General features: G+C 58.4%; 4 protein-coding genes across 4 annotated transcripts; 1 reads left to right on the top strand and 3 right to left on the bottom strand.

The window, feature by feature from the left end:
• Positions 1-3,988: 3,988 nt before the first annotated feature.
• On the top strand, positions 3,989-5,370 carry BXZ73DRAFT_41625 (uncharacterized protein; the record flags this gene model as incomplete). The annotated part of the gene is made up of 5 exons (XM_048018805.1): positions 3,989-4,046; positions 4,102-4,262; positions 4,320-4,497; positions 4,550-4,899; positions 5,071-5,370. 5 exons carry the CDS (start codon positions 3,989-3,991, stop codon positions 5,368-5,370), a joined length of 1,047 nt encoding a protein of 348 aa, XP_047881228.1.
• A 447-nt stretch (positions 5,371-5,817) lies between these two features.
• On the bottom strand, positions 5,818-7,168 carry BXZ73DRAFT_41634 (uncharacterized protein; the record flags this gene model as incomplete). The annotated part of the gene is made up of 6 exons (XM_048018807.1): positions 5,818-6,157; positions 6,250-6,320; positions 6,382-6,495; positions 6,552-6,638; positions 6,691-6,981; positions 7,097-7,168. The coding sequence occupies 6 exons, from the start codon at positions 7,166-7,168 to the stop codon at positions 5,818-5,820; spliced, it is 975 nt and encodes a 324-aa protein (XP_047881227.1).
• Positions 7,169-7,591: 423 nt separating this feature from the next.
• BXZ73DRAFT_41562 (cytochrome P450) lies at positions 7,592-9,449 on the bottom strand (the record flags this gene model as incomplete). Its single annotated transcript, XM_048018794.1, has 9 exons — positions 7,592-8,039; positions 8,090-8,156; positions 8,206-8,438; positions 8,491-8,629; positions 8,679-8,816; positions 8,875-8,918; positions 8,969-9,060; positions 9,117-9,211; positions 9,320-9,449. 9 exons carry the CDS (start codon positions 9,447-9,449, stop codon positions 7,592-7,594), a joined length of 1,386 nt encoding a protein of 461 aa, XP_047881226.1.
• Positions 9,450-11,606: 2,157 nt separating this feature from the next.
• On the bottom strand, positions 11,607-13,706 carry BXZ73DRAFT_41713 (uncharacterized protein; the record flags this gene model as incomplete). The annotated part of the gene is made up of 3 exons (XM_048018821.1): positions 11,607-12,413; positions 12,480-12,646; positions 12,734-13,706. 3 exons carry the CDS (start codon positions 13,704-13,706, stop codon positions 11,607-11,609), a joined length of 1,947 nt encoding a protein of 648 aa, XP_047881225.1.
• Positions 13,707-14,453: the final 747 nt, after the last annotated feature.

Genomic DNA, 14,453 nt, shown 5'->3' with positions numbered 1-14,453 from the left:
TCCTGAGCATCGTAGCATTGGTTGGCATGAACATCGCTGTGTGGGTGTACGCAGGGGTGCGGTTGGGGACATTCTACCGAGCCATCGCGGATGCACTGGACATGGAGGAGACGCGTGCCTTGGCGAGGCCCGACAGTGCGAATGGGTTGGGAATTCTTCTGTAGTACGGTATAGTCAGCAATTGGAAAAGATCCCTATCCACCGACCGCGACTAGCTAGAGTCCATGTGCCGTTCGCGTTCAGCGAGAATGTCTATTCAGCAGAGGTGCACGAGCGTGCGCACCCCCAAAGTTTGAGTTCAAGCTTGTCCGTGTGAGCGGCCACCCGTGCACACGTACCTCGCCTTCCGACCGCGCCGCAGTCGTGCCAGATACCTTGCCTGCCACATTCCTGGCGCAATGGCTTCTCCGCCTAGAGAAGGAGAGTTTGCTGAGGGTAAGTGAGAGGGAGTCAAGGTTAGGCCATCATGTGGTGGGAGAACATCAGCAAAACGAGGGGTGCCCGATCGAGCGCTGTGGCGCCCGGCGAAAGCGGATGATGTCAGCTCGGCAGACGCCAGACATCGTCGGTCCGGAGGTCCAATGATCGGACACGATCGACTTACGTAGTGTAGGGCTCTGCTCGACCGGTGATAATCTGGTAAGACATTTTTTGAGAGAGCACTGGGGAGCCAGTTGTACTATGGTAGATGAGACTCATTCCTTGTTTCTTCACGCTAAGAAGGAGCTAGAGTGTAGTCAAAACATCCTCGGTACGGGCGCTGGTACTACTAGTCTCCCAATTCTATCCACGCGCGCGTCCGCAGGACTCGACTCCCGACCCCGCCACCATCGCAGACGCCCGCGCGCCGGCTCTCATTGCACCCTCGCCCTTCGCACCTACGTCGCGCCTCCCCGAAAATCGCCCTGCAAGGTGCCGCTACACAACACGCCATATCTCCGACTCACGAGGGACCCCGACACAACGCGCCGGTGTCACGCGCTCTCCGTCAAGCCTCGCGCCCCACCATCCCCGAAGTTCCCATCGTGCTTATCCTTCTCTCTGCTTGCTTTCCTCTCATCCCCTCCGTGTTCGCCCACTTCGCTCCCTTTCTTCTCCGCGACACCCTCGGACCTCCTGTCCCACGGTACTCGTGCCCTGATCAGATTCTCGGATCTCCATGTCTCATGGAATCGTCTCCCTCACCATATCTGCAATGATATTGGATTTGTCGGCCAGTTGATATTATTGCTGACGAGGCTCTCAGAGGCTCATGGGGGCCGGTGTCGCTATCAGTGGGTAAGGTGATCTAGATGTACATCCTCGTTGCCACCCGGTTCAAGCGCAGCTCATCTGGCAACAGTATCCTGGTCGACATGAACTCCGCTTAACAAGAACATTTATATCACTGGGGCCCGCACTGCAGCAGTACGAACCTCGTTTCCCCCGTTATGTTTCCCCCTGCTTCGCCAATCTTCGACAGACAGCAAGTGCGGCACCGCCAGTGGTGTTAAACCGGTTCATGAGGAGTGGAATACGACTTCTCAGGTGAGCGCCTCCCCCACACTCAACGCGTCCATCTCCCCGCGCTCAACCGATACACCCCTCCACGCCCTACGCGTCCACCTCCCTCGCTCCCTCGCTCCCTCGGTTGCCGTGTCCCTTAACCAGCTTCGGCCCCTCCGTCTGCGCCGTCCACTGGAATAACCCCAGGTTCGAGGCCCCCGCTGAGCGCGCACGTTGCCCACACACAGCTCAGCGCAGCGCGACGTCGGCATGTCGCAAGCGACTTCGCTGGTCCTCAGTGTACGTACCATCCCACTCCTCTTCCGCCCGCCCCGCGCTCACTGCGTCCCGCTTGAACCATCAACTTCAATGTCGCGCTCACTGTCCCCGCGCTACTCGGCGCCTGAGGCTGATTTGACTGAGACTGGAAGTACGTCTTCCCTCTCCCGCGCCGAATCCCAAACCCCGACGCTGATGCCAAGTGTTCAGCTTCTTCAGCTTCTTCGCCACACTCCTCTTAGTGCCTAAGAACAGAACCCGCGTCCCGATGCACACCCATGCGGTGTACCAGCTTCATGCGCTTGACCTTAACCTCCGCCGGCCGGTCCTCGGGCAGAATGTCAGGGACACGCCGCCGCCGGCCGCTGTATGAGCACACAGAGAGTCGGTCTCAATCCCGCTGACATGGCGACTACGCATTGTCAGCATAACATCCGACGTTTTCCTGTCGCTCTCTTCAATGTGTAGTATGTACCTTACTCGATATAAAGTAGCAATACAATGGTTTGTGCTGCACACCTGCTATGAGTGTGTGCATGATTTCGGTGGATTGTACCGCACCAGGCATCTGGTGACCCGTTATATGGTCTATAATGGACGTCAGCACCTGTGTCTGATCGCACTCGATAGGTCTTTGTCGGGTCAAGAATGCACTGTAGTATAGCGGCTGCGCAGATAATGTTAGATCATATACAGGCCAGCTAATGATCATACACACACCGGGATTCGATCTGACGTTCACTGGCGTCTGACCATGCCCGATCGGACGGTGTCTTGTCCGACAGATGCAGATGAATGCTGATCGTCGCCGCCGTTAATCTACCAAACATGGATACTATCGGATCATTGCTCGTCTGAACTACAAATAATGATAGCGCTATCTGACATACTACAGTGTACTACAGAGCCCTGTCGTGCATGCACCCATTTTGCTGATGAAGTGGCAGGAGAGACGCCGGGTCGACACTGACTCCCACGCCGTGCCACCATTTTTCCGGGAGCTTTTCTGGGAGCCGTTTATAAGGTTCAAAATCCACGTGAAGCCAGAAAAAGTATTTCTATGGGTTTCTATGGGCGAGAGAAAACCTTACTTGTCTTTCTCTCGGCTTTAATGTGGCACTAGAAAGATGGTCGCCCCGGCGTGTCCGCTTGACCGCCCTGTAATGTCACGCCCGAAGCTTATTCTTCCGCGGTGCGCTTCTCTCCTTCCCCGAGGCCTCGGAAAACTTTTTGCTGGCCTATGATAGCGCAATATACTCTGTCCTCCACTAGAAAACCGTCCGCGATTTCATGTCAAGCGAAACTAATGCTGCTAATGTCAGTAAAGTCACGACTTTGTTACTCAAATTGCGAGAGCTCTACCGCCCATAATCTCGCCGTTTTTTCGCCAGTGGTCCCGTAGGAGCCTCTATATACATTTATAATACAATTTGTTGCGCAAAAGCGCGAGGGGCAGGCAGGGGAAGTAGAGGAATATGCTCACATAGATAGCAAGCTCGGCTGTATCGTAGTGCCTACGCTTAGTCATCACGTGGATAGCCGCCGTCTGTCGTCCCGCACTCGCCTCAGCCTGCGTTTGCCCTTCCCCACCACCTCGTTCTCCCCTCGCGTCCGCCTGTACCCGCCTCCCGGTGCCCATAGGGACCAAATGCGCCGTATTGATTGCCCTTACCCCTCGTCCGACCTCGTCCGAGCCGCCGACTTCTAACGGGCCTAAGACCGACCGGTACGCTGCTTCTGCCGTGGGTCAATTCTTCCATCCGCCGCTTCTGGGGTGGGCATAGTACGGACGCCCCTGTCGTGTGGGAGTAGCCCGGCAAGCGTGGACTCATCAGACACACACCAATTCAAAACCATAAATTCTTATGGATGTCTTTCCAATTGCTCGCAGGGGAACTTCCTCAGGGCTTTTCGCGACTGCCGTACGCGAGCAGAGTTTATAGATGCGAACATTCAAGACGACAGCTCCATCTCTCCGAACGCCGTGCGTGATGCGACAGTGACAAGTTTGCGCAGGAACATTGCCGCCGCCATAGAGCCACCACCTGGATCGCGTGTCACTCGGGTCTCCGTGCGGGGTGGTTGTGGGAGGTTCCAACTTTAAACGTGTGCCCCGCGCCGGGAACTATGTAATAACCCCGCATCTGCTCAGAGATTTCGTCCCACCGCCCTCACCTCACTTCTCTGCTCGCGTAGTCCTTGCCGCTCATTCATAACCGGCGGCATGTTGCCCAACGACATTGCGGCCCTGATCGGTTTTGCCTGCGAGGCGGCCCTATGGGGTGAGTGTTGCATCACATCGTAGTCGAGTTGCGACGCTCACCTAGTAGCGATCAGGCATGTATGTTATTCTCTTTGGAATATCCATGGTGCTTTTCCTGCTTCGCTCGACCCGGGGGACTCAGTCAAGTTACACGCTCGCCGTCGCAAGCACGGTCTTGTTTCTCGCTTGTACCGGCCATTTTGCGATTGAATTTAACCATTTCTACACTGTCCTGGTGAGTACGCGCCAGAGTAGGAAATTCGCTCGGCTCATCGCAGAATGGCGCGTTCAGTGGGCCACAGGTGTGGACGGATTCTCGAGCGAAACAACTCCTTTGATTGGTGCCGACCTCCTCATATCCACGTGCGACTTACTTGGGGACTTCATCCTTCTTTATCGCTGCTGGATGGTATGGGGTCGGAACTGGTACATCATTCTACTTCCCAGTATGACAGCGATCGCTGGTTTTGGTACGTCTTTCGGAGTTGATGAATATATATTCATCCTGAACATCCGACGCAGCTTGTATCGCCCAGGCCATTCACTTCATTATCACCACCAACTCTACCGCATCAGTACCGCCACCCGCAATTGTCCCTCTCACGACAGCGAGCTACGCGCTCCCCCTTTGCACGAACGCGATGACCACCGGCCTCATTGTGTTCCACATCTGGCGCTTCACCAGCCGGTACAAGGACGAAAACGGTGAAACGCTGAGTCTCCCGAGCACCGCCCGGCTCGCACGCACGGCTTCAGGCATCATCATCGAGAGCGGGGTGCTCTACCTCGTCGCGCAGCTCACGCTTGTCGTTCTCGTCAGCATCAAGCATCCCGCGGAGGCGATCGTTGCCGTCGGGGCGGTCCAAATCTACGTGCGTGTCTCGTTGCTGCTCTGTCGCTCGGTACCTGGCCACGGCTTGCCACTGTGGTCCAGATCCATACCGTCCCGGCGCACAAGGAATCCGACCTCCCGTCACACTTTGACTCTGCACTTACGGTGCTCTCACGCCCTGATGCTGCGCTGATCGTCATTATGTGCACAGGGAATCGCACCGACCCTCATCATCATCCGGGTCGGCCTCGGACGTGCGTTTCCTGCCAGCAAGGCGTCGGCGGCGTCGACGACGACACCATTTGAAAGGATCTGGGCGGCACGGCGAGGGGAAGGACTCACAATGACTACGTTCACATCGACGATGGAAGACACGACCCATTCCGGAGATGCTACAGACGGGAAGGGGAGCCACATCCAACTTGACCTCTCACGCGGAGCTGAATCGTCGTCGAATGTTGGCAGTGTGTTGAAGTCGGGCAGTAACCGTGTTGAGTTTACGACGGCATGAGTCTCGGTTCACTTTCCATTGTGCGCCCTTGCGATGTACCCGCCAGTGCAAGGAATATTTATGACAATCTGATTCAATGTAGCAGACGCATTGTCGACGGTGCTATCACACAATCGGATGCTGCACCAATGATACTACTTTGCAGTGCGGCGAACTGAGGATTAGACGAGCTGAGCCCTGGGTGGGCTTAATGATTAGAGAACCGCCTCCCTTCCTCACTTATGTTGTGCGGCAAGCCAGTTCGTTGTGAATTGTAAATACCTGAGAGTGAACCTGCGGTATGACGTGATATCCAGCAGCTACGCTGGCGGCGGTCGTAGAAATACCGCTGTCCGGCATGATGTCAAATGCATGGCTGTATCCTTCTCCGCGAGGCCCTGGCCGGCCGGAGAATGCGACTACTCGGCCTACCGGTGACTACGTCAGTGTACACCCACGAACCCCGACTCACAGCCCCAGGTCCGCCAACAGCTCCTCCGCAGTGACCCGCGACGCGCCCTTCTCGCCACCCCCCTCCTCGCCCCCCTTCCAAGCTTCCCGCATCTCGTCCCGGAGGCGCACGAGGCGCACGCGCCTCTGCGCGCCGTCGCTCCCGAACGCGAGCTCGAGCACGCGCCGCGCCTCCGCTGCGACCGCGGCGGGCGTGCCCGAAGGCGTGAGCCCGGAGCGGTAGATGCGGCCGGCGCCGATGCCGGTGCGCACCTCGAAGAGCTCGTACGCGGCGCGGTTGTTCTCCGCCATGTGGACCGCGTTGAAGGCGTCGATGGCGGTGAACGGCCAGCAAATCCTGTGCGCGCCAACAGAAACAAGGGGAGACAAAGAAGAAAGGAAAGATAGAAGTGAGACGGGGATGCGGAGAAGGCGGGAAGGTGCACGTACACGGGTACACCCGCGTGGGTGGCTTCGATAAGACTGGAGGTACCACAGTGGGTGAGGAACCAGCCTGTCGCCTAGAGGGCTCGGAAGCAGTGTCAGTGCTAGAGGAGAGCGGTGGAGGGATTCAGGGCGCACGGGATGTTTCAGGATGTATCGCTGCGGACACTCGCGTGCCGCCAGTGCGAGCTCGTACCCGTCTATCCGCTTGCGAACTTGGTCAGAGAGCTCGAGGGGAGGATGGCTGAGTATCTGTGAACAGAAGACGTCAGGTGTGACGCTATACTAACATGAAAGCTCCTACTGACGAAGGGTATGCGTTTCTCGACGATGACGTCCAGCACTGTCAACAGCTTCTCCTCGTCGGTGGGCCATTGGAATAATCCGAACGAGATCTGCGGGGGATGAGTTCACGGGAGATGATCTACCTTGTCTCGGCACACTTACATACAACACTGATTTCGAGCCGTGGCTCTTCATCACCGAGCTAAGGAATACTTGGATTCGGTCGCTGTTGGGAACACTAGCGAGCTCCGTAGCAGCCCGCCTAGATCCCACCGGTAGGACGGGCCCCACATAGTATATCTTGGCCCCCCTTTGCGACATCCACGCAGAGTTATTCCTCGCCGACGTAGCGTCGAATGACTGGGGAACAATCGAGACAACTCCATCAACCATCTTCCACGCGCTGTCGACCAAATGGGAATCAGGTAAGCGGTAAGAGTTCGTGGCGTGAACCTATACGCACTTGACGAAAGTCACGAATTGTTCCCCCGTGACCGACCACCCGGAAGGCTGAGACTGTTTGACTATTCTGAGGTTTAGGCACTGAAAATCAAGCATGGACGCTTACCTTTTGTGGCTGAACTTCGTATTTGTACATGGGTTCGTACCCAGGCACACGAATGAGGATGTGTGACGTCATCTGCATTGTCTGTGTGCGCGATATGTATGAGTAGAGGATCGTGAATATAAGTGTCGGCTCGCCTTGACAAACATGTCGTCCATCCTTATGTCCCCCTTCATCGACAGCTTTCCATCATCTACGAGCTGCTTCAAGGAAGCCTTGAGCGAGCCCCTGTCATCCGGTCCGTGTGCGAAGAAACCAGTCGCAGGGCAAGAATTACGCCACCAGAACACTCTGGGTGGCTGATCCGAGCACGTCCGCATCCTGTTCACGAATTCCATCGAGTGGTGCCACTGTCGAGAGAAGGGGGCAGTGGTGAGTCTACGGCAGCGTATGTTCCGAAAAAGCGAACTTACTGGTGCGATCACCAATTGAGGAAGAGGCAGTGCGGAGGGCGTGTCACCAATGCCCGTGGAGACTGGCTCGCCTCTGATGAGCTACTCACAAACACTGACACTCGCGTCTGCCAGCGCGGAGTCGAAGAGCTTGTCCGCTCGTCCCTCGGGCGTTACCGTTATCCGAGATGACGATGTTCGTCCCCGCGGGGACATGCACCGCCTTCACCTCCTCCCCGCTCGCGTCCGTGAGCGGGAACTCGACGGGGAGGATCGCGTCCCTGGTGCACGTCCGATTGATCATGTTCGTCGGCGGGTGCACGCGCAGGGTCTCGCGCAGCACCGCGTCGAGGTACGGGAGCGCCATGAGTGTGTCGTATGGCAGATGGACGCTCTCCCAGGGGCCGTCGTGCCCGCTCGCCGCGGCGTGGGCGAGCTTGACGGCGAGGATCTCGGAGCGGAGACGAGCTTGTGCCGACTGGTCGCGGGAGAGAATCCAGAGGATGCGGCTGAGCGCGCTCGTGGAGGTTTCTTGGCCGCCGAGAAGCATCGTGCTGGTCGAGGAAATGAGACAGTGGTGCGCACAGGGACACGAGACACGTACTTGATTTGTCCGGTCAACTCGACGTCAGTGAGCCTCTCTTCTTCGGACGTAGACTGGTTGGCTTCCACTACATGGCCAGTTCAAGATCGTGCGCATACAGGATGTATGGGACTCACACATGATCGTCATCAAGTCTCGCCGCTCGCCCGCTCGCCCCTGCTCCATTGCCTCGCGTTTCTCCTCCAATATCTTCTTCGAATGCCGCTCCATCGTGTAGCACATCTCGCGAACCTGGCGAAGCGGAGGAAGGGGTAACCAGTCGACGAGCTTGTTCCTCCAGAAGGGGCTGAGGCTGCGCACAGCCCACGGAACCATCGGACGCAGGAAGAAGATCTTCAATCCGACATGGCTTCAGGAGAAATCAGCTATGAAAAAGCGCACGGCGACAGCATGAGACTCACGCGACTTGGCGGATCGCATCCATGTACTCGTTCGAATTCTGAGGATCCACTGCGCCAAAGCTTATCCCCAGGACCGCCTGCCCGACGTACTCAATAGTCCCGCGCCCCATCCACGGATGCAAATCAATCTCCTTCGCGCCTACGCCCGTCTCAGCAGCGGCAACCGGAACGAAGACGCATACACTCACCTCCGTCAGGTGATACCTCCGACATGATCCCGCGGAGAAGCTCGTCGGCGATGGGTTGGATTGTGGGGAGTAATTCGCGCATATTTGCAAGGGAGAAAACGGGGTTGAGCATCTTCCTCTGCTTTCTGTGCTGCTCGCCTGCGCGTTCGTCGGGTATGGGGATAGGTTCACCAAAAGACAGAGCAGAAAAACTCACCATCCGTGGATATTAGACCCTCTCCGAAGAGCAATTGGTTTGTTCTGGGGCCATGAGTGTTCCGAGACGAGGGAAGATGAGAAAATCTACTTACTTGAGGAACATTTCCGTCTCGTGGTAGATGTCCTGGTCCTTCACGACGACCTGATGTAAAGCTCGAGGATCAGAGACAAACAGCTGCTCAGACTGGAATGGCGAGACGGTTAGCGTCTTGTGCTGAGAGTGTCGCATTTTGGACGCACCCCAAGGACACCGTAGATCTTGATCACGCCGCCATAGTCTTTGATGAGCTGGCATGTGTAGTCGTATGAGTCCTTGAATAGATTGTGGAGATTGCCTGCAAAGCAGGGGAGAGTGAGATTGATGAACGAGGATCGCGGGTAACGAGAGGCGCGCCTAAGCGCCAGTTTCGACCTTGTCCTGACTCCCCAGTGCTCCGCCTTACCGGTTAGCCAATGTTCTTTCTCTGGGCCTCGCACACGCGACAAGATGCTCGGAGGGATGCGCCTAGAGGAGACCTTCCATATCAGTACTGCAAGAATAAGAGACCCTAAGCAGACGGAAGTAGAGGCCATTTCGCCCGGCTTGCAAGCACGACGCGGTACTATGTGGCGGCTCACACACTCTGCCCAGGACACCAAAGGCCCGTGATGATGCTCAGCGCGCGTTACGTTTCCAGTCTCCGCGACCGGGTTCTGTGAACATGAACTCAAACTTTCAGGGCCCGCCCGCGTTCGGAGCCTGTCGGATAGAGCTTCTCGCCGAACGCCCACGAAACACAAGGAGAGGCAGCCAAGAACGACTCATTCATCTTTTACGCTGTTGTGACAATTGGTGGCCCTACGCTGTTGCTCTCCCTTGCCAGTGCGTCGGCGACGACTTCCCTTTGCAGCTGCCGCTCGAGGTACCTACGGTCGGACTCACGACGAGCCCAACTTCTCACTCCTCGCCGACGACGACTGGGACACGCAATCCCCACCCTCCGACGGCATCACCGACCTCGGGTCCACGAACCAGATGTTTCTCTCCTCGATGCATCAACTGCTTGGACGCGATGCGCGTCGCTTTCGCCGCCACGAAGACTCCCTGGTCCACGCACCACTTCGAGGCTCGAGCACTGCCTGTGCTACCTCCGCTAGGCCGCCCTCTGCTTGGCCGCACAACCCTCGAACCGGCAGCCGTTGCGCAGGTTTCAGGCCTCAGGGACGGACAATGGAAGCACCGGGATGGAACAGCCCGGAAGTGGGGTGAGGAGTGTGCATAGCTGCACGAACCGGACAGCGATATTCGGAGGAACATTCCGCTCATCCCGCGGGCCCTGAATAGACATGAGGGGAAGACGTTATTGTGACCAACCTCCTTCACAAGTTGTTAAATCTGTTTTTCTATATGCTCCTTTGCCTGTACCGCACTTATCATACATTTTGGCTTCTGCCAGAGGTTTTGAGGTGCTCCAGTTGACCGGTTACGAACAATTCACCGCTGTGGTACGCTTTTCCTCCCTCTCGTACCCTCCCAAGCGCTCTCACCACGACACTGATATCCACGCTCTCTTGATATCATGAAGGGTGCATGCAACCAAGTCAACGTGGAGCTGTACCCATCATTCGAAATGCTCTGAGGGCAACTGGGTCGGCGTTGGAATTGGGGGGATAGGGCTTGCTTGCGGCGTGCGGCTCGTAAGCGAACCGAACACTTCCCCGGAGGCGGTCCCGACGTCAGCAACCAAACAGCTTCATGTTGGAGGCTGACCAGGGCTGAGGTCTATATGAACTCGCCCCGCCCCTCGAGCTGTCCTTGCCTCCTGCCACTTCAGGTCTGTACCACTACGTCTTCACTTCGCGAACCGACACTCACTCTTCTTGACAGATCTCCCCCTCCCCCCACTGTCGTCCCCGGTTTGTGGTTCGGGGATCACCCCCGTTCCTCCTGGGTCGGTATGGACCTGTTCAGAGCAGGGCGTACGCGGGTCATCCGACCTAGCGGCGCCCTCCGTGCGTAGCAGACCAGAGTCTGCGTGCGTGGCTGGGCGCAACCCCATCGAGGCGGAGAACATGGTACGCTTAGGCCCTGGTCGGCTGCCCGTGGGATGGGCTGTGGGATGGGTTCCTGCGCCCCAGAGCCAGGCGCGAACCCATCCCGAGTCCACAGCCCATCCCACGGGCAGCCGACCAGGGCCTTAAGGAGTACAGTAGCCGGACCTCCGGACAGCAGCCGTGCCATCCGTCCTTCCGCGTGCGCCTGCTGGCGGTGGCAGCAGCCCGGTGATCTTGCGGGGCCGACAGTCCGACTCTACCACTCATCCTTCGGTGTTTCATGACCTGCCGGTATCTCCGGCTCACCGCTACCCCGCTGTTGGCCCCGTGAGCCGTGCGGGGAATGGTAGGTGTTTCTCGTCTGCTTGCGTCTTTTCTTTCCCTTCGCCTTCAACCCCTCGGATCCCCTCCATGCCTGCGGGCTCCCCCCGGCTGTATTTTTCTGGCCACTTGCTCGCCCCTCTTTCATACTTTCTCTTTCACAACACTTCCTGGAGGAGTTCCTCCCGGGGTCTCCCTGAAAGACAACGGTGTGAAGGAGGAACGATCGGCGGTGCTCGGATGTTCTCTCGGCGCCTGATTTTCGCGGGCGAAGAGCCTCATGGCGTGATGCCAGTTCCTCTTGCTCGGCCCCGCTGTCGCGGTGTTGGCTGGGCCCAGACTTATAACAGTCGGAAGCTTGAAAAATGTACGTCTCTATTCATCATGAGCAGGGCACAAATAAACGGGAGGCCTTTCTTGTGCTACGGGGGGGATGGGAAGCCGTCCGAAGCGGGACGCGAACTGCGAGACGTACAGACTCGCGACCTCCCGCTGGACGAGGTCGAACTCCTCCGCAGTCCACGTCTCCGCGCTCCGCAACGCCCGCACCTCGTCCTTGCACCCCGGCCACTGCGACGCCACCGCGAGGAAGCGGCGGAGGCGGGGCACCGCCGCCTCCCAGCTGTCGCCCCCGGCGTCGTCGCCGTCCCCGCGCGCCGACAGCCAGAGGAACGGCTCCCGCCCCGGCCGCACGTCCGGCACGACGCTCGCGATCGACGCGTCTTCGCCCCACACCCCGGACAAGAACGCCTCGCGCCCCCAGCGCTCCATGACGGACATCGCCGCGCGCGGCACGAGCGCGGAGTCGAGCGCGGCGAGCTCGCACCGGAAGTTGACCTCGTGCGCCTCCCAGAGGAGCATGCGGCGCACGCGCGGGTCCGTCGCGGCGACCTCCGCGGAAACGTCGACGTCGACGCCGGGCAGGCGCTCGACGCTCGCGGGGCTGTACGACGTGAGGGCGGCGCCGTTGCCGAAGAGGCGGGCGATGCCATTTTTGTCCTCCAACTTGCGCTTCAAGCGTCTGTCGTCGGTCTCTGTGGGGATATCCTTGACCTGGTAGTCGCCCCAGAGGGCGGCGCGCCATTCCGCGATTGTCAGAGGCTCCCCGGAGACGATCGGGTCGAGCAGGCGCAGCCTGCAGAACTCGCGGATGCGCACGGCGTTGTGGATGTACTGGTGGACCTTGGTGTCGCGGCGAACGTGAGCAAGGTCGGCCTCGGACGTGGGCAGCGGGGTAAGGTCCGACACGGAATCCAGCAGGAAGGGCGGCGGGAAGAAGTAGTGGACCGATTGACGAGGTTGCGCAAGAGTGCCCGCCGCTTTCAGGGCAGCGGCCCAGGGCTCCGGAATGGTCACATATATAGCAGGGGTAAAGTACCTCGCCGGGTGACGCTGTTCAGGAGAAATGATGGGGACTGGTACGTCGACAGAGGTGGCTGCCTGCGACGAGGACCCAGCATCGGACGGCGTGGTAGGCGAAGCCTTGGTGTTTTTCCTGCCACTTCTCCTGGTCTTCTTCTTCGGAGGTGGCTCTCCATTCGGGCCTAGGGGCTTCGGCTTCCCCTGAGTCGATATCTCGGTGAGCTCGATGCGCCTGCTTTTGAGGGGTCCTTGCGTCGGATCCTGGGCTGCGTCTTCTTCCATGCGAGGCAGCCGACTGGTGCACAGCTGCCCGGTGACGGTAAACACCATGTTCGAGACCCAGTTGCTCGTGAGGTTCGCGACGGCGCCGAGTTCGTCCGGGTGGTGGCGCATCGGTGGGTTGCTTTCCTCGGCGGACATGAAGAACGGTGACGTGCTCTCTACCGTCTTCCACACCTTGAGGTGCTGTGTGATGGGCTGTAGAAACCACACGGGGAGTCCAACCCGGGTGGCCAGCTGCACCGTCGCGCCGTCGCGCGCGAACACACCCAGGACCGGAAGGAGGTCTTGGCTGAAGTCGTCTGCGGAGTTGATGCGGGAGAACACTTCGTGGAAGTAGGTGCAAAGGCCGAGTAGCTCCAAGCCGACGCGCTGTATATGCGCGCCCACCGCGACGGCAACCGGGGCGTACGAAGGCAGTCGGTTCATGCGATCCAGACATTGCGTGAGCACCAGACAGAGTTGCTGTCCATAGGAGCGACGATGCGCGGCGATATCAGGGATATTCTGAAACTCCGTGGACACGTACTGGGCGGCCTTCGAGAGGTTTTTGCGGAGCTCGGAGCTGAGGAACCCGAGGCCAGGGACGCCGACGGTGGGATCTTCCTGCCAATCGCGCCTGGCTGCCAAGGCAAGCCAGAAGACTGGGGGGACGTCGGGCTGTGGGTTTCGTGAGGAGGGAATGCAGGCGACGTGCCACATGTGTCGAACGAGAGGCTGGGGCCAGCGTGAATACTCGTGTTCGCCCCACAGCCCGTCTTGATACGTCCGCACCACCCTCCGTTCCACGGGATGTGCGGGAATCCAGTCTTGGTTTGGAGACGTCACGGCCATGGACGTGAAGCGATCTTTCGACGCCGTCTTTGCGTCGAAAGGAGACGTGACGAGAGGACCTAGGAAGGCCCAAGGGTGAGACTTTGTGGCTCCGCAATCGTGGTGCAAGCCGTCTTACAGGGAGTATGTTGGTTCACCACGAGATCAGGGTATCTGGGTTCATTTGTGCGGCTCTTGGAAAACTTGTTGTCCATGCCATACGCTTGGGTAGAAGGACCTCTAGGGAGATCGCGGGTCGGGCGAGCGGCTTCGTCGTCACGCTCAGGGGAGAGCATGTCAAGGGCTGTGGACTGATCAAACACATGCGCATGAGCACAACAGCCACATGGGAAACCTTTAGAATGGCGGGCGTCGAGCCGATAACTGGATGGGTGGAGAAGACTGAGTACTGCCAAGGCCTGAGGCTTACGCTCCGAGTTCTGTGCCAGTCGGCGACTGCAAGACTGACCATATACGGCGAACAAAAGGCTCCGAGCCTAGCAAAAACCGCACATGAAGAGAGTGCCAAACTAACCTGGAGAGTTTGCCAAAGCGTACGAAGGAGAGATCAGGGGGGGCTAGTAAAAAGAGCCTCGGGCGTCTCTTCCTCAACGACACCCGGACTAGGCCCGGACCGTGTCTCAAGATCTCATCGCCCCCCCGGGAATAAAGCTTTCCCCGCGCCGCCGTACGCAAAGGAGAGTGGAGGAGACGACAAACGCTACCTATGTCCAACAGCCAGTCTTGTACCCATGGCCAGCCGCTTTG

This window comes from Epithele typhae, assembly GCF_022376455.1.
Source record: "Epithele typhae strain CBS 203.58 chromosome Unknown BXZ73scaffold_6, whole genome shotgun sequence".
NCBI classification, from domain to species: Eukaryota; Fungi; Basidiomycota; class Agaricomycetes; order Polyporales; family Epitheliaceae; genus Epithele; species Epithele typhae.
The sequence above is the reverse complement of the archived record's forward strand: the minus strand, read 5'-3'. Positions and strand labels throughout refer to the sequence as shown.